The following is a 25,638-nucleotide window of genomic DNA, read 5'->3' as shown; positions in this document are numbered from 1 at the left end:
GTGTGTCTATGTCTCACCGTTAATTTTGGCTTTGTCTAGACTTCTTGCCCTGTGAGGTTTCAAGGTATGCTTCAGTTTCCCTGTCCCTCTTCATTATAGCTCATGAACTGTTGCAGACTTTGAATAATGCCAGAGATCTTCACCATCTGTTTAAAAAAAACATTTTTGCCCTAACTTATCAGCGCAGTGGATTAATACTTATATTTCCTGTGGATAGGGTGCAGGGTTTAAATCCTTTTCCCGTTTTGTAAATTTTTTCCAAATCTTAAATATTTATTACGTTACATCCCTGGTATTTAGTGGTGATGTAAAATTCTAATATCCACAGTGGGGGTATAGGGTTGGAATCATTTTAATGCATTTAAGGTGTGCTACTTATAGTATCTCTGGTGTCTAGTGGTTCCCTGCTCCGTGTTGTTATCTTTTTGTTTGTTTTATTTAAGGCACTCTTCATAGAATATCCTCAGTGCCTAGTGTTCCCTCAAACCATGTCATGTGTATGTGCTGTTAAAGCACAAAATGAAAGTGTAATCCTATGTTGCTAGTGACCCCCCCGCCCCCACACACACATCTCCAGAGTTATGCCTGGTGTCTGGTGTTCCCCTCATCCCACATCTTCAAGGTAATCCCTGGTGTATGCTGTTCTCCCCTGACCCAAAGTTACAGGCTTTTTTCACTGGTCTAGTGGTGTGTAAGTAAGAAAGCCACCCCATTTCACAGACACACACGCACCCACACCTAACCAACTCCTCAATAAGCCACCTACTGTGGCCTCCCAGACAGACATTCATACATACAGCCCCTCACATACATGCGTGCATATATACCACCTAACATTACCTGACTGCTAAACTCCCCAGTACTTATGTCTACCATGATGGATGAACACAACCATTACCATGAGCTGCCAAGAATGGTTGTTCTAATTTATGCAGTCAAGCTGTTTTTTGAATAGCTTAGGTTTGTAAATGCCTTACCAAAGGCAGTTTGGGGGGAGAGTGCATGGCTAATTAGCATATGTCTCTCCCCTGGAATGCCTATTAGCATCTAGTATGGCTGCAGAGACAACCCACCGCTTTGCCGCACATTACTGGACAAAAGCCCTGCGATAAGACTGTCTCTGAATACAAAAAAGTTACCCTGGTGTTCTCGCATTAACTTTTCTGAATTGTGGCCCTTATGTTCTTACACCAAATAGGGTGGCCCCGGTGGTGCAGCGGTTAGTGTTGCCACCTCACAGCAAGAGGTTCTCCGGTTTGATCCTCGGCCGGGGTGCCTTCTGTGCGGAGTCTGCATGTCCTCCCTGTGATCGCATGGGTTTCCTCCGGGTGCTCTGGTTTCCTCCCACATTCCAAAGACATGCTGTAGGTGGATTGGACACACTACATTGGCCCTAGGTGTGAATGTGTGTGCCTTCTGTGGAAGGTTGGCCGCAGGGTTGGCAACTCGACACTGTAAAACTCCACTGCCAATTCATGAGCGGACAGTGATCCGCTGTGGCGACCCCTAACCGGGAAAAGCCGAAAGAAGAAGAAGATGTTCTTACAACAAATAAGTACATACATAAATAAACAGACGATCCAACAAAAAAATAAAGATCAAACAAATAAATATGTAAATAAACTAATAAAATTAATAACAATGACTCCCTGTAAATAAATAAAGACATAACTAAACTAATAAAATTGTGACCCTGAAATTAAAATTAAGCTAAAGGAATAAGAAATGTAAGGAAGTGTGGTGTTACATAATGCATGTCTGCTGTAAGACTAGAGAATGTGTTTTGCCCCTTAACTATAAAATACAAAATATTATACTTATTTAAGAACAGACAAATGTTTTGTGTGGCATTGTGTTTGTAGTTTCAGCTGATATTTAAAGTCTAAAAGTTTCTGAAGTCATTTTGTTGGCACTAAAAGGTTAAACTAAATAAAACATCTGGTCCCCAAAATTGGGAAACCATTAGAGATGCTTTATTTTGTGATGAGGAGCTTATCTTTGCATCTCAGGAACAATCTTAAAATCCCAAAAATGTCATAAAATTCACTTGCTTGTGAAAATTCTGTTTACCTGGGTTTTTCAGATTCGTGTACTGTTAACATCTGTAGAGCAAGAAACTTGTTGTAGCAAAGTGAGAGCCAGTTTCTTTATTAACATTTCGTATTAACATTGGAACTACTTTGTATACAGGATGAGCAGAAATCCGTTCATATTACTGCTTTTCTCATACTTGTGGGAATTTATTTCCATCACTTTTAGGTAAATTATTCATTTTGTTTCTTATTGTGCATAAAAGCAAACAACAGATTTTATAAACATGTTACAGTTTCTTATTCCAGTCTGACTGAACAGCATTTCTATTTTTTTATGTGTTTATCTGAAATTAACTCTTAATTTTTTGCAACTGCAGAGATCGAGATCATCACCTGAAGACCTACAGGTCTGTAATTCCTGCAAGTAAGTTAGTCGACTGGCTCATTGCTCAGGTAAGCAAAGCTTAAGGTGTATGTATAGCTGTATACCTTTATTGCCAAAGAAAGGCTGCTACCAGCCTTGACCACTGCTGTTTGAATGTAGGGATGGGAAAGGACACTTAAATAATCTGGTAATTTACACCGAGTTTTATTTATTTATTGACATATATATATATATATATATATATATATATATATATATATATATATATATAAAATGTTTATATTGGTAGTTTATATTGGTAATTTACATTTTAATACATATGGGTCTACTTCAATAAATGAAAGACCACTTACCAAAGATGAGACAACAACACCAAAATGTTACATTATTGAATGACCTCATTACCAAAGCTATTTACAGGGAATTGTATTCACTTGACCAACATGGGTAAATTTTCCCATTGTAGTGCGATCCAGGAGTTGGTATATTTAGTTAGGGTTGTGTGTGTGGGGGGGAGGTGCAATCCCCCACCTAGCTGGGTTTGACATGTTGTGGTGTGTGTTTTCATTGTTTGTTGACCAAGTGAATACTTACCCTCTAAACAGCTTTGGTAATGTGGTCATTCAGTAATGTGACATTTCGGTGTTGTCTCATAGAGTCGATTATCCAAACGCCAATTATCCAAACAGTCAATTATCAGAACTGTCCTTCCATAGCTTTCAGGTAGGAAAAATCATAAAGTCTAAATATGAAAACATTATATGTATTCACTTGAGCATGTTTTCTGAGCTTGTAGCTATCTCATGTGTGAAAAATATTCTTTACTGTCAACTGGAATCGCTGACTGGTTGAAAAATACATTCCTGCATGCCACAAAAAACAAGATTTTAGACATTTTTTATCCGGTTCATTTATATGTTTGATTATCCAAACAGTTTGATTATCCAAACTACCCTAAGTCCCAATTATTTCAGATAATGGACTTTGTACTGTAATTTTGTATTCAGGTAAGTGATCTTTTGTTTATTTGAAGTAGACCCATGTCTATATATATATATATATATATATATATATATATATATATATATATATATATATATATATATATATATATATATATATATATACACACACACACACACACACACACACACACACACACACACACGCGTATATATACCTGTATATTCATATGTATATACACTGGATTGTAGCCTAAGCCAAATACCCCGTTCCTCCAAAAGTAGGTGATCCAGATAAATTGCCTCTTCTTTCACTTCTGCCAGCTGACTCCCAACAGTCTAGTTTCAGACTGCTTCTCCTGGGCCACACTCAGAGCTCTTTGCCTTTACACCGTGGCTCTGACCCTCATTCTCATTCAGATACTAGTTTCCACATGGTTATCAAGTGACTTACTTCTCTGAACGTGGAGAGTCCTTAACAAATGATGTTTCTGATATCTGCAGCTTTACATTTCATAATCCCTTAGTCATTTATGTTGTTCAGGGCATTGTTTATGCTGTTTCAGGTAATGGTATCTGTGAATGTTGAATACTGCACACTGTTATTGTGTCTATGTTCTACAGATGTATTTGTGGTTCTGTCTTCTCTGTAAAAAATCTCTTGGCTTATCAAGGCCTCCTGCTTAACAGTTGATAAATAAGTAAATACAATCCCTACCAAGATTTCATGTAGCAGTGAGTTTTAAGATTTTGTCTAGTTCCCTGAGGTACAGATTCAAATAGTACCTGCTACAGCCTTAAACAATCTCAAGGAACTAAGCAAACATATTTATTTATTTATGTATTTAAATAATAAATTTAAATAATGTATGAAAGTACAAACTGTAAAGAATCCTTTTCAGAAGTAGTTAAAATATTTTTCTAAAAGTTCTATTTATGTAAGTGTAGCATAACTGACACAGTGCAAACACTGCTGTATTCATTTCTCAATCATGTATCATTAACACACTGTACACTGCAAAGTTTCATTCTTTCTGGGCAATTTTAGATAATTGGCAATGGCCAGTAGAGATAGCATAGACAAACACATGTAAAACAAATAAATGATATTAAACAATTTAGGATGATGCTGGTGTTCCTTCTGTGTGGAGTCTACATGTCCTGCCTCTTTTCACATGGGTTTTCTCCAGGTCCTCCAGTTTCCTCTCACATTCCACACACATGTAATAGGTGGACTGGATACTCTCAATTGGCCATAGGTGTGAGTGTGCGTATGAGTGAGTGGTATGAAAGAACAACCATGAGAGGGCTAGCAACCCTGTGATGTGAACCTCAACTGTAGAGGATTGTCATTGTTGAGGTAACACCCTGATCTCATATGCAAAAAATGGGCAAAAGGGTTGTGGATAGTTGGTTGGATGGAATGAAAAATGATGTTTACCCAAAATGTGGTTATAAGAACAGTTTATTTTTTCTCTGGGATTCAGTTATCACACTTTGCCAGGCAGCTTAACTAGCCGATCATAGTAACAATGTGTACTGTTAATAAAATTCAGACAAATGGGCATTTTTCCTTAAAGGGGCAACTACACGTTAAGAATTACCACGGAGTGGAACAAAAATATTGCCTGTTATTTCTATATGTATTTCATGCCCTTTCCGCTAATACTTCCTGATGATCGCAGTAACTGTGCAAATTCTTAGTTGTTTATTTAAATAAATAAATATCTGTAGTTCATTCCTTGAGATTGCTTAAGATTGTAGCAGGGACTTTTGAATCTGTGTGGTTTTATTTCTTCATTATTGTTCTGCAGTATTACTTAGACCTGTATTATGGATTCTTCTTGTATGTTTGTTTATTTAGCTCATTACTAAATTACCCAAGGCAAAAAGTGATTTGCAAGTGGATTTGCTGAGTACTACAAATTAAATTCTTAAAACTAAACTAACACAGGAATAGAGAAATACTTTGCAGTTAGGAATAACTGCAAGTTGTGGGTATAGAAAATAGACAGGTGGAGGCTGGAATTTACTGGAGAAAAGTAGCAAAGGAGCCAAAATTTTGGGAGCAAATAACTATAGAGAGAAGTATAATAGAGTGGGATGAGACCAAATAGAAGTTTGGATTGCAAGTTAGGGACTGTCTTCCCTACCAGGGATTGGTAACAGCTTATAGGCAAACAAAAAGGAATAGGGGTATGCTAAGTGAAAAAGCAGCTCTGGTTGAGTATGGAGTAGAAGATGCTATTTAATGCAATGAGTTGGCAGATTTAAAAAATTCCCTACAGTGTACTTTGTCAGAAATGCCAGAGGAGCAAATGGTTGTAGCTAAGGAAATGATTCTTTTGGGTTGTGATGTAGAATCTGATTGTTCAGATGTAGTAAGGCCTAACTAAATTTAATGCTACTGGCTGCCAGAAAAGCAATTACTACACAGGGGTGTTAGGTGCTGATTGTGGAAATAAGGTTAAGAACTTGGCTAGGCTTGTAAGAGCTCTAAGGTCATTAGCCTAGTAACCTCCTGTGATCCTGTGATCCTATGATCAAAGCTTCACTGTCTCTGCTGTACTTCCTCTGTCTCATTGTTCCTCCTTGATCTTCTAATAATCTCATCAGTTAACTGTTTCTTCAAATTCCACTGCATTCCTAACTGCATATTGTGGGCACCACAGTATTGTAGGGTGATAACCCAATGAGAAGGATATTCAATTTAAGAGTGCTTGTGTGACTCCTAAAATTTAATAGTTTTTGAACAATAACTTTCTGATATAAAAAAATGTGCTGCTAGTTTTGTAAATGCCTGTTGGACAAATTTTCTCCAATCTTTGTAAATGTTTTCAGGACAACTTTCCTTTGAAGTATTATCTGTATTCTGCAACTTTGCATATGTTTGTTAGTATGCACCACACTGTCTATGTTATCAGATTGTTTGTATTGCTACAAATTGTTATGAAACTACAGCCAGGTCAAGGCTAAGAAGGGTTCAGGGACCAGTCCACCCACCCAGTTAACATAACAAGCAAATAATTAAATAAGTAGAACTATTAATAACATGCAAAGGTCAAAAATTGAAAAGTAAAGCCATATTCCACCTTGCAGTCTCGGACCACAAAGAATATCAGCTAATCCCTGAGCTGACTAGTACAGAAGACTGGACCACAGCATATCACTCAGTTTATTCAGCTGATCTACTCAAACTGTTACAGAAAAAAATATTGCCCTTAACTCAGAGAAAGTTGTGTGGAAAATCATGCCTGTGGTTAACTGCAGAGCTCAAACAGGCCATGCAAAAAGGGGTAAGGAGTGGGAAAAAAGTGGAAAGCCACCCAAGCACTCACCCACAGATTTGCTTACATGAAACTCAAATAACAATGCAGACTTGAAATAAAATAGATAAATAAATGTAGTTACATGAGAAATTAACATCATATTACTGCAACCAAACCATTTATGAACAATGATAGAAGAAATAGCCAACAGATTCCAGACAAAATAATAAAATCAATACCAAGCCTGAAAACTTTGCCAAATATTATCACTAGCACCTGTGTTGATGCTGTTCAACCTTCAACAGGCAGCTACCCCTCCCTGACTTCCAGTCTTCCACTTCTAGATTGTGACCAAGCAACAACTACTTACTGGGTTCTTTCAAACCACTAACACAGAGCCCCAGTTTTATTTTGAGCAATCTCAGACAAATCTGTTTAAAACCTCCTTAAAATACGTAAAGGAAGCCCGCACCCTAACTCTAAAGCCATTTACCTTTCTTCCTTTTTCCTCCTGCTTTGTTTAGCTGCAGAGCATGTAGCCACGCCTCTAGACCCACTTTTAAAATATGTTTCCAGCTTCAGGTACTGTTCCATAACAATTCAAAGCATCCCGAATTATCCCTTTTCCATAAACTCTTCCCCGTTATTGTTTCAGTTCTTTGCTCCATCACAGTGGTATTTGAGAAAATTCTTTGCACACAAATAGTTAACATGTCAAAAGATATGGTTTACTTTGCAACTCTCAAAATGGATTTAGGCAAGGACATATTGTTATTTCTGCCCTATATTTAATCATGGATACAATCCACACATCTGCCCAAAAGGGCTTGCTCTCATGAGGTGCAATTGTGGGCTTCAAGAGAGTATTCAAAAGCATTAACCACTCAATAATGCTGGCTGAACTCCAAAGTACAGGGTTCAGTGAAAAATCCATAAGCTGGTCCCAGAAATACCTCCTCAACAGAACCTTCTGCATGTATGTTAAATATCAGTAATTTCATCTAACCTGCAGGGAAGAGTTCTAGATCTCATTGTCTTCTTATTATATATTACTGATGTCAAAGACATCATAGCAACTGACACTTTCATACTTTATGTGGATGATGTAATACTGCAGCACACCAGGCCAGCTACCCAAATTGTTCAAAACAACCTCTAAAGTACTTTAAATTGAATTGCTCTTGGTCTTCTGCTAACAAACTGCTACTAAACTTAATCAAAACTCGTAATGCTGTTCAGAACTCATCAAAGTTTGAATAAAAACTCCACCCTTGCAATCTGTGACAGACTAAGAAAATAGGTAATCGGCTCTTTATGCTTGTCAGTGGACCATGACCAAAACTTTACCACCATCATAGACTAGGGTGCAGCCATTGTAGGTGACCTACTTTTTAAGCAAATGTCTCACTCCACATGCATGAGATTCCCTAACCAGAAGTGTTCTTTTCCTTTGATTAGAATATGTTCTTCCTATGTCTACTCTAAAGTGCAGTCAGAATACTTCAACAGACAAAAAATGATTAACAAAATTTTCAGATTCATAACTCAAGCACTAACTAATGAGCCTCACTGTACTACTTACTGTACAAAAACGTAGCTGATTCCCTGTTCTTGCAAAACCCTATTTCCTTCTCTCCTCACTAACTTTCATGCTGGTCCTTTCCAGCTGTTGTCCCACTTCATAAATAAATTGACTTCATCCCTTCACAGTCTTAGAGAAGATGGTGCCCTTACCCTCCAGCAACCTAACTTACTCAACTCAATAGGAGAGAAAAACTTTTCCAAGATTGCCTCCACAAACTGGTACAGCATAACCCTAACGTCTGAAAAATGAACAACTGCACACAATTTAGAAAGCAACTGCATGCCTAGAGAAACTGTACAGCTGTTCCTGTTTCGATGACAGAGGACAGCAGCCACTTTCTTTGATTTCTGGGATTAAAGACTGCCCAAGTTCAACTTCTGACTTTCCTGATATTATCTGTTTGTGTATATACATAAATGTGTAAGTAGTTACCTCAGTACGTCATGTTCTCTATATACCATTATTACTCCTGTGAATCGGTTAACAGCTTAGTTAAATAATCCATATGGAATACTTCACTGTTTCAAAAGTCTTTCTTCCCTGCAGTTCTATAGAGACGGGTGGAATTACATGCTTCAGTACTGTGAAGTAGGCATTGCCGGATTTGGTTCACAGAGCTGAACTTCTGATAGAAAACCGTATGTGAGAATATGTCTGTTAAAAATGAGTTTAAGGTTATTTTAAGATTAAGATATATTAAGGTTAAGACAGGCGAGCAAGAATATCGTGTAATTAACTGTGAATAACGACAGATAGGAAGAATTCCTTATATGTTCACATCACATCACAGATATGTTCATCCTCACAATCTACCTACTTCTTCATTCAAACACCTAGCCATCTACTCACTAAATATACAAAGTATCACTATCAAAATCACTAAATTACACTCCTGGATAGCCCACACCTCCCCACATATTCTAACCCTATGCGAAACTTGGCTAAAGCCGCACATCTCAAACAATGCAATACTCCCACCAGGCTACAATATTTACTGCTCTGATAGGCTTCAAAGGTTCGTAGGTTCATAGGTAAGTACTAGGCTATCTGCCCGAGGGCATCTATAAGCCTAGCCAGAATGTGTTGGCTTTCGTCGCCCCCTTAGATTAGTTCCCTGTGCCTCTGTCCAGCAGAGCCATTAGTTTCTAGTGAGGAAAGGAGGTGGTGTTGCCATCCTCTACTTTGATGGACTGAACCTCTCACCACTCACCCTCCCTTTCCCTGACTTCCAGCCAGCTGAAGTAATGATTCTTAACTGTCATCTTAACCCTCATAAGAAATTTGCAATCGCTTCCATTTATATTCCACCTGGAAATAATTTCCCAACCCTGGAAAATATCTTATCCTGGTTTTCCCACAACATTCACTACAAAACCCTCATACTTGGTGATGTCAACAGTGACTGGTCCAATCTCACTTTGGACTCTCCACAACTTAGCAGAAATTTACAAGGGTTCCATCAGCTGATAACCTCTCCCACCCGCCTGCACAAAACCTCTTCCTCCAGTTCTGCTATCGATTGGATCCTCACTAAGACTCCTAATCTCTACCATAATCCATCTACTCTACCTGACTCCTTAAGTGACCATCTTCCTATTACCATTCTAAGACACTCTACCCAACTACCCAAACCACACCTCTATAGAGATTGTTGTAAACTGTCCAACTTTAATATCTACCGATTCTTCTCCATACTGTCTAGTATTGACTGGTCCATCCGCAAGGAAATCCCTCTCGATGACGCAGTGAGTAAATTTAATAGCATCGTCCTGGACAGCCTGAACTCCCTTGCCCCTTCTAGGAGAATTAGAAACAAAGCTAACTACGCCCCCCTGGCTTTCTAAAGATACTATATCCATAATACATAAAAGAGACAGTGCCTGGAAGGCCTGGATCCAAACAAAAACAACACCCCTACTACAAAATTACAAAGAACTGCAGAATCTTGCCAAAAAACTAATCAATAAGGACAAAAAAATTCTACTACAGCTCTCCCAAAATCAATAGCATATCCAACCCTCAAAAGTTTTGGTCGTCCCTAAACAAACTTCTTTGTCGAGGCTGCCCTTCCAACCCCTTCTCCTTCCCAAATAAACCTCCTTCCGAAACAGCTACCCTCCTCAATATGTACTTCATTGACACAATTCAAAACTCACCACCACCTCTAACACAACTGCCCCCCCTACATTTTCTAACCCACTCAACACAAACTTCTTCTCCATTCAACCTGTTCCCACTTCCTATATGAAAACTCTACTTCTGAAGCTTAAACCCTGCTCTCCCTCCACAGATAATCTTCCTCCCTCCTTCCTCAAACTTGCTGCTGAATCTATAGCCTGTCCCATATACATACTAATCAACATATCCATTCAAGAAGCAACTGTCCCTCTGTTATGGAAATCCTTCTTCACCATCCCCTTGCACAAAGGGGGAAACTCAACTGACCCATCCAACTACGGATCCATCGCCATCCTATCTACTCTATCCAAAATAATCGAAAAATGCATCCACTCACACCTTCTTAACTATCTCCTACAACAAAACCTGCTTACTTCCACCCAACATGGTTTTTGGCCAAACCATAGCACATCTACTGCCCTCCTTGCATTCACTCGTACCATTGCTGAGACCCGTGTCAATAACCAACTCATATACTGCCTTTTCCTTGACCTCTCCAAAGCTTTTGACACAGTCTCCCATCCTATCCTCCTATCTAAGCTATCCATGCTGAACCTATCTCCTACCTCCCTATCCTGGTTCTCCGGCTACCTCTCTGCACTGCTTGCAATATCTCTGAACTCCATACCCAAACTCAGGACGCCTTTCTATCCGTTGAAAAGTGGCTGTCAGACAATCATCTCATCCTAAACCCTAAGAAAACCAAACTTCTCCTCTTTGTCCCTCGTTCACTCTCCCATCTTAAGTCCACATTTGTCATCACATCCTCTAATAACACCATCATACAACCTGAATCTCACATTAAACTTTTAGGTGCCATCATTGATGATGAACTCAAGTTCAACCAACATATGCTCCATGGAATAAAAAAAAACACACCAGAAACTCGTCCTGATTTATCGTAACAGAAAAGTTCTTACTTCTAATGCTAGGCTTTCCCTGGCACAGGCACTTCTCCTGCCTTCCCTTCTTTCTGCCGCCCCTCTCCTAACTAACATTCAGTCCACAACCCTGTCCAAGCTACAACAAACTTATTACAAAATTGCAAGGTTTGTCACTAACTCCCCTTACAACTTGCACCATTGCCTTGCATTCAGCTCCCTCCAATGGCTTGAACTCCCCCAACTACCCCTTCAATCACAATTCCAAATAATACACTCAGTACTTTATAAACCTTCTTCCTGCCCCAGTCTCTCCTCCCTGGTATCCACCTATACCCCCTCTAGGACCCTTTGCACCTCCAAACAGCAGCTCCTGGATATCTACAAATCAAATAAAACTGCAAGGAAACTACTCAGTAAATGTTCTGTAGCCCAGGCTTGGAATAAACTCCCCTTAAACATACAATCCATTACCACTTCAAAAAAGAGCTCAAACTCTACCTGCTTAACAACAAAACTTGTCCCTGTCATGACCCTACCTAACTCCTCGTCTTTTCTACATTCCCTTCATATGTCCACTTCTTTAGTTTCAACTTTCTGCACTTTGTAACCTACTGGTATTTATGCAGAAATTGTAATATCTAAACATTTGTAGCTCAATCATTTCAGTTCTGACATTGCTATTTATATATAGTTATCTCTAAATGGCCTATATATCTGAATAAGATCTCTTTCTAAATATCTGTATGAGACACTATACAAGTTCAGATATTTTAGTATTTCATAATAACTTAAATTTCCATATCCATGGATGCCCTTGGTGTATTTCTGCTGTACTCTTTCCAGATTACTCATGCTTGTTTTCTTATAAGATTTCCATATTGTTATTCCATACTCAAGTTTGGTCTGATGTAATTAACAAACGATGACTTCATTATTTCTGATTTCCTAGACTTTATAAATCTGATTTTGTAGACTTTATAAATCTTTTTATACAACCTATAGTTCTGTAACTGTCATCCAGTTGGTTGATATGATTAGAAAAACTCAAAGCTGGATCTACCTATATACCAAGGTCCTTAAAATCTACAGTTTCAATCACTGTGTGCTGCATTAAATATTCACCTTTCAGTTTATGTATCCCAAATCTCATATGCTTAGTTTTTGATGTTTTTATCAGCATATCATTCTCCTCTGCCCAAATAGTCAATTTAGTCAAGTTCTTTTGCTGACATGCCTTATCTGTAACACATGTAATCAGTTTACCCAGTTTCAAGTCATCTGCATGCAGACTGTAGAACATCTCAGATGAAAAAGATAGGCCTGAAAGATACAATCTAAACAAGTAAGGACCCAGAAGAGATCCTTGTGGGACACCCTGATTGTAACCAAGAATTTCACCTGTCCAATTGCTTTATGATACTTGCCATGTCCTATTAGTAAGCCATGCAGCTATCCATCTTATCAAGTGTACATCAGTATCTAGTTGTTCTAATTTATTGATCAGGGTTTTGTGTATGATCCTGTCAAATGCTGAAGTTAAATCTATATAAATTACACCACAACACATTTTTTTCATTCATAGCTGTTATCTTGTTATAGAACATCATTTTACAAGTGGTAATAGGTCTGTTACATATGCTAATATATGGCTTCAAGTCCCAACCTTTCCAGTTCTAACAATAACTTATCCAGTATTACCTTCTGCATTGTTTTTTCCACAACATGAATCTGTATGACTGTGGGTTTGTCCTACTCCCCCTTCTTTGAAAGACAAAATTTTAATAAGCACACGCCTCCAGTCTTGAGGAGTTTCCCCATATTTATACGGCCTGGTAGATAATAGATGTAATGGTACTGAAAGTTCTTCCTGAAGTGTTCTCAGGTCATTATTACTAATTCTGTATCCTCCCTGTGCTTTGTTTGGATCCCATTTACATAATTCTTTTTCAGTATTAACTAATTTGATTTCAGTGTCTGGGGTTACCTGGATGTCACTAGGACAACTTATCACCCCCTTTGTGGAGCCAAGCTGTTTTGCACAAGATTTTTAAAATAAATCTATAATCTGTTATGTCTGAGAATAATGTTTACAATCAACACAGCATTTATCAATTTGCATGTCTTTACTCCTTCCACATCTTATGTAGCTATAAAATGGTTTCCTGTTAATGTCAATATCGTTATATAAATTTTCTTCAAATTTTTTCTTGATCTTATTTCACTATATGCTTAATTTGTTTGTCCAGCTTGCTGTTTGACCTCTTTTCCATTTCTTATATTTGTTGTCTCTCACCTTAATCAGGTATCTTGTTCTTATGGAAATATATCCCCCTGATATTGCATGCCCGGATGCTGACGTTAAAACATTTTTTTTGCACTCAAATAATTTCACTTTCAAAACTTTCCACATTCCTTCTGCAGTTTTTCCAATGAATGCATCACTCCAGTTAGTTTTACATAGTGACTGTTTTGCTTCCATGTAATCTGTAATTAATACTTTGTGCATTGGTTTAGATTTCAGTTTGGCAGAAATTTTCAGCAACAGATTAATCTTTATAACCCCATGATCACTGCACATTAACTGTGATAAAACTTGAGATGAAGTAACAGTAATTTCTTTAGGAACACAATGTCTAGTATGTTACATTCTCCAGTTGTTTTTTTACAGTCTGAAGCAATTGTTGTTCCTGAACATACATTGTGAATAATTTCCTTATTAATGCTGTTGAAGCGATATAATTCCTGTCTGTTTCTGGAAAATTTAAATCCCCAGCGACTATTATTCTTCACTCCAGTGTTTCATGCAAGAAATGTACGAATTCCTCTAGGTCACCTGCACTTGACTTTGTGGTCTGTACACACCAACAATTGTTATATGTTCCAGGGTTGTCTTTATTGTTACAGTTACACAATCTATAGTACTGGTGTTATCAGTGAATATGTAATAATCACAGGTCTCTCAACTATTTTTAATCCATGTCATAACACCTCCACCTGATTTTTTGGTAGAATATCTGTTACCATAAAAACATTTATACTATGACAGAACTGGTTTCCAGTCATTGTTCTGTAACCATGTTTCACAAACAATAACAACAGCAGTCTTGTGGTGACTTACTTATTACTAGTTAGTTGACCATTTCAAAATTATTTTCCTGTTCATAGATCCAGTCCTAAGCCATGTCTTGCTCTAGTGGCTGTTTCTAAGAAGCATAGTTGTCTTACATGAGTTACAAACTTTCTTTTCTATATCTTTTTCATGTATGCCTGCCAGCCACCATGCTCTCCCCAGTCAAAAGTTAGCCTACTCATTCCCTAGGATTTGCAGCATGCCAGATCCCCAGGCCAAGCGCTATCCTGGCGGTTTTATTTTTAAGGCAACAATTGTGGAGTTTTTGCTCTTGCTGGCATCCCAGCAATGACAGCATTGTTGTTAGCTTAACCTCTAACACAGGTGGTATCATGACCACATGCTTCAGTGCAAAAACCACCTGCACCCTGACATCATGTATATTGCTGCTAGTCCACACTCATGACAAGTGCTGCCATTACCAGCTTGGGTCTTCATGCACACTCCTGCCATGTTATGACTTCCAGTCATAGTCTGTCTCCATCCATCCTGTGAATGAGTTGAAGTCATTTTGTAGAGCAGTGTGTATATCCAGACCAAGGCCCACCAACCCTCTCTTCTGAATGGGCATGCCCTTCCTCCATTGTATGCATCAACAGCAGACTGCACCAATATTTGATCATGGGTTGCCTTGGCTGTAGTCAGGCTTCATCCCTCTGCTCAACTGTTATAGGCTTATATGTGTAACAAACTCTGCAAGATACGAATTACGTCATTCCTGGAAGTTTCAGTAATGCCTGTTTATCTTGTGGCATTTGCCTTTGTACTTGTTGCTCTGACATTTTCTGTATCTGGCCACACTCCCTGGTGTTAAGACTATGATGCATATATTTCAGATTTGCCATCATTGATGTAGTAGGATTATGCTGTATCATTCTGTACAGTAACTATACTTTCTCTTGTGTTCTTTCTGTGACTCAGTCCACACCAATATATCATTGTTTATGTTTACAGTACCTTTTACTCCCTCAATTACTTGTGTAGCAACTCTTTGAAAAACATTTGGAATTGATGAGATAGCAGATGAAAGCCTTAAGAATATATACCTTCCTAATGGTGTACACAACTCGAGTTTTCCTCACCTAGTTTAAGCTACCAAAATACCTGTTTGGCATCTAATACAGAATACCACTTTGCTTCTGGCTGGCTGAGAGCACTTTCCCAAATGTAATGGTGAATAATTTTGTCTTTTAATCTCTTTATTTACATGTTGCAGATTACTTCAAATGCATATATTTTGGTGATATTTCTTCCCTTCATCTCTCTGTTTTTCTTCCTTCATTGCCTGCCTAGTTTCCCTTAAAATCTCCAATATTACCTTTGAATACTCCCTCCCTAGTTGTTTCTTTTTCCATTACACATTGTCTAGAGACCCTTATAAGCCTTAATATTATATCCTTCCAGGCAGATTTAAACATCTTTTAGAAAAGAATAAAAAAATAAATACAAAACACTGGAGCTCTCCACCATTCATGAAAAGAATAACTGTTTTCTATTTGGATCCAAAAGTCCCAGTCAGGAGAATGTGATAGCAGGCATTCAGGCTCCATTTACAAATATTTGTGGGAATTTTAAAAGTTAAAATTCTGTTGCAAGAGAATTAAAAAGAACATCCTTTTATTGTAAAGGAGTGATTCCAGGCATGAAGATGCGATCAGCTTCACTTTCATGGTAAGTCTTTTCAACTGTTAAAGTTTATTTGCGCATGATATTTAATGATGAAAATTAACATCAATGAAAACAATCAAACTTTTAACGCATGTTGCAGTGTAATCAATACAAAAAAATCCAGCTGCAGTGTAGATTGTATGTGTGAACTAAATCAGTTCCTACTAAACCTTGCAGTCTCATTTCTCTAAGTTCAGTTCCATCCACTTTACTTTCCTCAAGCAGCCTGTCTTCTTTTCCTATGCATCTCATCTTTCAGTCACTCTGTCTTGACTTAGAGACAGGGCTGTCTTCCATTCTTCTGAAAAGTAAAAGGGGCTCAGCTGTGTTTTCAGTGACCTGTTCCAAGGTATTCCCTCTTGCCTGTCATTCAAGTCCTTTGCTTGCAGAAACTGCATCTCCAGAAGTTGACTGCTTCAACTTAGATAAGACATCTTCTGCCAAGAAGGTGACTAGACCGCCTTTGGAAAAGAAAATGTTTTTGCTGTGCAGGATACATCATAAAGAATTTCCATTTTTGGGAATGGCAAACTTTAACAGCAGAAAAGAAAAACAATCTATTTGTTTCAGTTTAATTTGAAAAGTGCTGTTTACAATAACTCTGCTTTCTTTTTATTTTATTGACTTGCCTAGAGTCCAAGTTACTGCCAAAATTCTTTTGTCTGTTTTAGCTTCAAATCTAATATTGGGCATAGCATTCTGACTCTTAAATGTTGAGGAACAAACAGTGTGTGTGTGTGTGTGTGTGTGTGTGTGTGTGTGTGTGTGTGCATGTGTGTGCATGTGCGTACATGTGCATGTGTGTGTGTGTGCTCTTTCTTACCTTACTTCTTCAGCTGAGGTAATTGCCCAGTGTGCAGTTTTTCTTCTCGTGCAGCCTTCACAGGCTGAACCCTTTTAGTGCTCTGGGACTTCAGCAAAACTTAAATTCTTTCTTCTTCCTGTGTTTTCTGAATCAGTCAGGCATCTAGTAATGTAAACTTTTTTCTGCTGCAGATAACCTGTTTTTAACATCTTTACCATTCACATCTATTCCTGCCAGCTTGTCAGAATGAACTTTAATTGTGGTCTCCATTCCTGTCATCCTTTTGTCTGATCTCTCCAACAGATTGGTGTTAGTTTTCTGTAATGCCGCTATTATTTTATGCAGTTGATTGTTTCTAGAGTCTGAGTCTGTATTATACAGCTGCTGTTTACCCTCTTTCTCACTGATCAAGCAATTGTCTCCAGTCCAATCTGCAGTTAAGCCACATGGCCCCTTGCTTCTTCTGCACGGCTGCTAATGAATCTGTGTGCTTTCTTCACATGACCTGATCATAAAAGAGATTTTGTACTTTGTAATCACTGGTTTGCATATATGAGCAGCTTTCAGGTAGATGTCTGTAAATAATACCCTTTTATTAACTGGAGGAGAAGGGAGATTATCAATCAGCATGTATGTTATTCGGGTAGAGCATTGTCTCTAACTGAAGTATAAGTTTTCTCTTGCGCAAATATTGTCCCATGTCACAATACAACCATACTATTTCCTCATTCTATTGACACTGATTGTTTATTACTGACACTGTCTTTCCATTCACTTCAGCTCCTCCTCCCGGGTTCTACTCTTGAAAGTTACTAATATTGTCCTTAGTTTATTTATCACTGGTATAAGTTCTGGTCTTATCTGAATGTGATGTACTCCTAGCATGCTTTTCAGAGCAGTAAATAATAGTGTTCTTTCAGGATGTCATTGTTGTGGTATAGTGTTCCGTACAGTGTTCAAGTTGACTATGTGACCTTGTGACTGTTCCTACATCTGATTACTCTGTTCAGACATATAGTGAATACTTCTAACTGTGCTCAATATTTTATAAGCTAAATGACCCGGGTGAATTGACTTCCTTACTCAGTGCTACTATTTGAAATAGGACCTTTTATGTTTCATATTTACATGTTAGTAGCTTTGGACTCACTAACTGCGGTGGTGGTGCTGCGGTAGCGTTGTCGCCTCATAGTTAGACGTTGGCCGTTCGATTCTCAGTTAAAGCGTCTACTGTGTGACGACATGCGTGAATGGGCGTTCCTTCGTTGAAGGTTGTGCGTTAGGCCCGGCAAGCCAGCATGTAAAACTCTACTGCCAATCATTAGCGGACCGGAGTTCCGCTGTGGCGACCCCTAACCGGGAAAAGCCGAAAGACACACACACAGTAGCTTTGGACTCACTGGCTTTACTTGCTGTCCTGAATGCAAATGTGTATATTACTTTGTTTTCAATACCTTACAACCATATTTAAGTAATTTCTCATGTAATTTTACATTCTGCATCTTTGTCTAATTTAAGTTTAGCATGTCATTTATTACTGCTGAGTTTTTCTTGCATATCTGACTGGTTTACTTATTGCACAATTGCACCATCTCTGAATGTTCTGACTTCACAGCAGTAATTCTTTCCACTTTCTTTTAATATTTTATTTTTTTAACTGTTGCCTGCCAACCATCACCCATTCCATATTCAATTGATCTGTTTATTCCCTCCACAGGGCAGAAGACTGTCAGCCCATCCATTCCCTTATAGGACAAGAGGTAGCTACAAGACTTCCAAAGAGCAATCAGGGATCTTTGCTGTGCTCTAACTGTCTGATCTTTGTGGTGGTCAATGGGTTTGACATGCAGTAGAGGCCTTTGTATATGGACACTACTGCATGTGTCCAGTCTCAGCTGCACTGCACACTGCTTGGAGTCCATTCCCATTGTAACTTACCGAATGCCAGTAAGCACCTTTCTACATGTAGTGCATGTAGCTTTCATCTGGTGTCAGTACAGCAGCAGCGAGACGAGGTGGTGGCTCTGCCTTCCAGGTTGGCAAGATAGTGATGGCCTTGACTTCCTCCCCACATGGCTCCCTAGCACTCAACCTGCAAACTGAACCTGGATCATCTGAATTATAGTCAGGGCTTTATCCCTCTACATAAAAGAAGCAGAGGTGTTATCCTACTTAAATAGTAAGTACAAACAAATTATTTTGACTTAGTAACACTCATTCTTCTGAACTTTTTTCTATTTTTGTACATTTTTGTGAAGTGGTACCACAGTTTCTATAAAACTGGTTAAATGCTGGGCTCTTCTTTCTCACATGTGAACTACACCCATTCCGAGAGGTTTGAATTTTAATTGTGCTGTACTTCATTATCCACCTCTCATCACTATTACTATTATAGTACTTTCTTTAGGCTTTATTTTGACTTTATTATTAAACTCACATTTTGTCGTGCACACTTCCACTTCCTCACTTAATTCCTTTAACTCTGTACTTGTAATTTCGCATGCTGCGTATACATGCACAATTTTAGGTAAGATGCAGCCTGCCCTTGTTTGATTACTTCTTACATCATAGATTCATCTGTAATCAGTGTGTCATACAACTCATCCCAAGATGATATTTCTACTGACCATGGGAGTTTGGCAAGGGCACCAGAGAAGAAATCCCCCTACTTTCTTTCTGAAAGAGGAAGGCAGTAGTAAGTATCTGAAGAAGATGAGTACAGATCTTGATGTTCTACATACTTATACTAATGAACCTACTGAAGTCATGATGGTCTATAGAGTATCAGTCAAGTATAGAGTTGTTATTATGGAACTGGAAAGTGATATCTGATTCCCAGTTGCTGCATTTTTCTGATGTATGATACAGTGAGGTTTTTGCTTTATGCAGAGGTCTGATGGATCATGCAGGAATAGAGATTCCAGTCACACAGATGTAAAATGGTGAAATTTGCTTTTTGCACTCCAATATGGAATATATAGAAAATTCTGCAACTATGACTGTAATTTGAGATTGTTATTACTTATGGAGGATAAGTAAAGGCAGAACATGTTTCTTTAGCTTCTGAAGATGCTGTTCTTCAGTTTTCTTGTGGTATTGATGTATAGTCTGCAACATACACTACTGCAACTTATTAAGACTTCTTGATTGAAGGTTTGAAGGCTGTGGCACCTCTGCAACAGATGACTGTTGTACCATCACAAATGCACAACACTGGGGGTGATATTGTACATGTAGTTCAGCCAGTCAATTCACTCCAACCATGTGCTGATGTTGGTACATGTTGGACATTTATTATCACCATCAGCCATTGCCGATTTTATGGAATCATTTACTGATTATAGTTTAGAGTTCAGCTAACTTAGACACATTTGAAAAAGAACCTAGATAACTGGATAGATTCTGATGTGTATAATCCCTTTTTTTTGTGGAGTTTGTGTTCTTAGAAGGCCTTGAACCAGAACACTGTTGAATAACTTGTGAACTTGCACCTGTCACCCTTAGGCTTTCGAAAACTGGCCAAGGCTGTTGCCACTCCCATAGTGCTTTTTTTTAGGCAAGGCTCTAAAGACAAACCCACCATTGTAAATAGCACAAGTAACAAAGAACTGAGGGTAATGCTGCTCAATGCCAGAAGTCTAAACCTCAAAATGCATGCAGTCAAGGCACTCCTCAGTATGGAGAATATAGATATATGTGCAGTAACAGAAACCTGGTTTAAGGCTCCAGAGAGCACCCCAGCACTACCAGGCTACAACTCATACCATACATTTCGGCCACAAAACCCGGACCAAAATACAAAAGGTGGGGGAGTATCCATATTTATCAAGGATACCCATGCCTCCAGGTTAGTGGGACAGCACGGTGCTTCAGAGATCATCCACGTGCAACTAACAATGGGCAAAACTGCTATTCAGTTATATCTTGCTATAGATCACCCACCATGTTCCAGGACCCCCACTCCGCATTCCTGGAAACACTGGAAAACATAAAGGTCCTACCAAACACCCTGATATTGGGTGATTTCAATCACCCAAACATTAACTGGGAGAACTACTCAAATACGAACTCCCTTGCCTAACATTTCCTAGAATTTATAAACTCAAACGCCCTGGATCAACTGGTCAACACCCCCACCACAGGTGACAACATATTGGACCTGGTCATCACCAACATGTGCGACCGGTGTTCCACACCAGAGGTCAACCCCTCGCTGGTTAGATCTGACCATAAACTAATCACTCTGGATATCCACATTCCACCACCACCCCCGGTTGAAGAAACCACCGTGAAAAACTTTTCAAAAGCAAACTTCACGTTACTTAAGACCGAGGTGGGAAGTTTCAAAGCCCCCATGCTAAAGGATAACGTTGTCCAAGCTGCAAAATCCTTTACTAATGCACTGTTCAGGCACCTACAAGAATGCATGGATCATGCTATCCCAAACAAAACCAAGACTCACTTCTCCAAGAAAAGGAAACCAGTCTGGTGGTCCCCTGCCATAAACAAGCTATACAATAGAAGGAGGAAACTAGTACAGAAAAGAGTAAAATCCCAAGAAGGGAAGACATCCCTGATTAGTATCAGCAAGAAACTACGTTCCCTCATAAAATCATCCAAGGCTAGCTTCGAAAGAAAAATTGCCATGGACTCCAAAGATAACCGCAAGGCATTCTTTAGCTATGTCAAGAATCTAAGTGGCAATTCTAACAGATCTGCTTGGAGTTAGTGCAGAATGGCACAAAATACACTGAACCAACCGATATAGCCAACATCCTGGCAGACAGGTTCAGTGCAAACTTCACCCCCCTCTCACCCCCAAAAGGGCCCATAACTATACCAGAAGAATGTAGTGCCCCTGAAATCACAGACACTCAGGTTAAAACAGCCCTCTCCAAAACCAAAAACACAGCATCAATGGGACCAGACGGTATCCCAGACTGCGTCCTACGTGAGCTCAAAGATGAACTAACCCCTCACCTAAACACACTGTTTAAACTCAGCCACTCCACAGGCTACATGCCCACAGAGTGGTGCATAGCAACGGTTATTCCGCTCCATCAAGGTGGAGCCACAACGGACCCCGGGAACTATCGCCCTATAAGTCTGACTAGCTTGGTCTGCAAAGCTATAGGTTCATAGGTTCATACTAGGCTATCTGCCCTAGGGCATTTATAAGCCTAGCCAGAGTGTGTTTGGCTTTCGCCAGCAATTTTAAATTAATTTTGCTATGCCCTTTTTCAAGGTTAGTATACTGTGCCTCTGGCTAACAGTGACACAGAAGTGATACCTGGGGTAAACCTACGATCTCCCATCCACTCATCAAGATTCCTCTTGAAGAGAGTCAATGAGGGACTCTGCCTAACCTGGACTGGGATTTTATTCCAGAGTGAAGGGAGCCTCTGGGTTATGAATCTGTCCCTCCACCATGTCCTATTTATTTCAGTGCTGAGGTTCAAGTCTCTCGAGCGCGTAGCTCGATGGGATTTGGATTTTCTGAGGTGCAGCATGTCTATTAATTCTGGGTTGGACATGGCTTTATACATCAGGCACAGATCGCCTCTGAGCAGGCGGTATGCCACTGAGTAGAGCTGTAGTTTCTTTAACCGGGCAGCATATGGCATCTGTTTGAGCCCTTTGATCCTCTTGGTGAGGTACTTTTGGGGTCTTTCCAGTTGCTGCAGGTGTCTGTTAAGGTACATCCCAAAAGGGACATTGTACTCAATTATGGGCCTGATGAGGGATGAGTAAAGAGGCACGATGACCTCCCCTGATCTAGATGTGAATCCCTTCATGATTAGGTGGGTTATATAAAATGTTTTTCTAATTACTTTGGCCACGTGGTTATCAAATGAGAGATTGCTATCAACTTGGGTCCCCAGGTCCCTAATTACTTCTTCTGTACTTAATGGATTACCACCTATGTGGTAATTTGTGGGCACTTTGTTTTTGCCAAAGGGGATGACTATACACTTTTTGGCGTTTAGCTTGAAGCCATGGCTCTGGCACCAGTTGTCTGTTTCTATGAGGCCCTTTTGCAGGATGCTTGTGTCGGCTGGAGAGTCTATTATGGCGCCCAGTTTGCAGTCATCTGCGAACTTGGTCAGCCACAGTCCTTCCGTGTTGGCCTGTACCTCCGAGAAATATATACCGAACAAGAGAGGTCCCAGGACTGAGCCTTGTGGGATGCCACTTGTAACTGGTTTGGAGTCTGACATGGCTCCAGCAATTCTAACCATGTGGGTTCTGTCCTTGAGCCAGTTTGCAACCCATCTAGTGACATAGGGGTTTATATTTAAGCTGGTGAGCTTATCTATAATGCCCGAGTGGGGTATTGTATCGAAGGCTTTTGCAAGGTCCAGGTAGGCCGTGTGGACCACCTTCCCCTCGTCAATGGCCTTGGTGACTGTTTCAAAGAAATCAACCAGATTTAAGAGGCAGGATCTGCCCTTAACAAAGCCGAACTTGGTAGGATCCAGTGTCTGTAGGTCCCCAATATCTTTATTTATGAGGTCCATGATGATCCTTTCCATAGCTTTGCAGACCAAGCTAGTCAGGCTTATGGGGCGATAGTTTCCAGGATCCGTTGAGGCACCACCTTTGTGGAGAGGGACCACTGTTGCTGTACGCCACTCTTTGGGTACATATCCTGTAGTAAGGCTGAGATTGAACAGTAGTTTTATGTTTGGGTTTAGCTCTTCTTGGAGCTATGGAGCGCATCATCATGGATCTCATTAACAGAGACGTTGGAAACCTCCAAACACTGGTCCCTATCCAGTTTGGCTTTGTTAAGGGCAGATCATGCCTCCTAAACCTGGTGGACTTCTTTGAGACAGTTACCAAGGCTTATAGACAAGGGAAAGGTGGTCCACACAGCCTACATAGACCTTGCAAAGGCCTACGACACCATTTCCCACTCAGATGTTATAGACAAGCTCACCAGCCTGAACATAAAACCCTACAGCATGAGATGGGTTGCCAACTGGCTCACAGACAGAACCCACATGGTAAGAGTTGCAGGAGCTAGGTATGACTCTAAACCGGTTACAAGTGGCATTCCCCAGGGCTCAGTCCTAGGACCCCTCCTGTTCAGCATATACTTCTCAGAGGTACAGGTAAGCACAGGAGGACTATGGCTGACCAAGATCGCAGACGACTGCAAACTAGGGACTATAATTGACTCTCCAGCTGACACAGACATCTTCCAAAAGGGTCTCACTGAGACAGATACCTGGTGTCAAAACCATGGCCTCAATCTAAATGCCAAAAAGTGCATAGTCATCCCCTTTGGAAAAAACAAAGTACCCACAAACTACCACATAGGTGGTAGCCCCCTAAATACGGAAGACGTAATAAGGGATCTGGGGACCCAAGTAGATAGTAACCTCTCCTTTGATAATCACATTGCCAAAGTGGTTAAAAAATCCTTCTTTGTGGCCCACCTAATCACAAAAGGGTTTGCATCCAGATCGAAAGAGGTCATTGGGCCCCTCTACGCATCACTCATAAGACCCATCATAGAGTACAATGCCCCATTTGGGATGTACCTTACAAGACACCTGCAACAACTGGAAAGACCACAGAAGTTCCTCACCAAGAGGATCACTGGCCTCAAGCAGATGTCCTATGCAGCTCGACTAAAGAAACTACAGCTGTACTCAGTTGCATACCACCTACTCAGAGGTGATCTCTGCCTGACATACAAGGCCATGTCCAACCCAGAATTGATGGACATGCTCCATCTAAAGAAAACCATATCTCCTCGAGCCACATGCTCCAGGGATCTAAACCTCACCCCAACAATAAATAGGACATGCTGGAGGGATAGATTCCTGTCCCAGAGACTTCCCATGCCCTGGAACAAGATTCCAATCTACATTAGTTAGAGCTTTTCGCTAACCCTCTTCAAGAGAAACCTTGACAAGTGGATGGGAGTGGATGAGAAACAGAAAGTTTACCCCAGGATCACTTCAGTGGCTCTGCTGGACAGAGGCACAGGAAACTAATCTAAGGAGGCAGCGAAAGCCAACACATTCCAGCTAGGCTTATAAATGCCTTTGGGCAAATAGCCTAGTACCTACCTATGAACCTATAAGCCAAAGGTTATCCTTGGTTGGACTATAGCTTGACTGCCGGTAGTATAGTTTCAAACAGTCCTGTTTAATCAATAGGATTTATGCACTTACTTTGAAAGATGTTAGATAGTTGATAGTGTCTATAAACTTTAAGATGACAACATTGTTTGGACAGAGACTTAGAAATAATTATAACCTTATAGGTGACTTGATTAAAAAATGACCCATATCCCCTATGTTTTTACTACAGAAGGCAGTTGTGGTAATGAGAAACACTGGAGACAGCCTAAAGCATATTGTATTTATGGGTATTTAAATCATTTAACCAGTAGCTGTGTTCAATCTAAGTGAATGTAAGTGTATTCAGCATGGACAGACAGGACATTTTATTAAAAATGACTCATTGAAGTGCAGTAAATGCAAGCAGTTAGGTCATGCTTGGTTTGATTCTGGTTTGATCTTGTATAGTCAGTATATAATGGCATGAAGAGTTGAAGCAGCTCAGTTTTGCTTCAGATAGATATTCATATTGATGTTGATAATGCTACTTCTGTTTCAGTTGCACCCAGTTCTACTGATAAACCTGAAACAAAAAATTGTGCACTATTAGCCTGCACCAGTTGTGAAATGGGGATAAAGTTGTGACTGCAGCCCAGGTTTCCCT

The 25,638-nt window shown here is 39.7% G+C and overlaps 1 protein-coding gene across 1 annotated transcript in view; it reads left to right on the top strand.

Moving 5' to 3' along the window:
• PREX1 (phosphatidylinositol-3,4,5-trisphosphate dependent Rac exchange factor 1) overlaps window positions 1-25,638 on the top strand; it is a 2,105,011-nt gene that overhangs the window by 1,494,489 nt on the left and 584,884 nt on the right. The window contains exon 14 of the mRNA XM_044089931.1: window positions 2,411-2,486. Coding sequence (XP_043945866.1) covers window positions 2,411-2,486 — 76 coding nt within the window. The remainder of the gene's footprint in view (window positions 1-2,410; window positions 2,487-25,638) is intronic.

Source organism: Protopterus annectens, chromosome 12.part0, assembly GCF_019279795.1.
Source record: "Protopterus annectens isolate FY-2018-M chromosome 12.part0, PAN1.0, whole genome shotgun sequence".
Taxonomy (NCBI): Eukaryota; Metazoa; Chordata; order Ceratodontiformes; family Protopteridae; genus Protopterus; species Protopterus annectens.
This window is presented reverse-complemented; position numbering and strand designations above follow the sequence as displayed.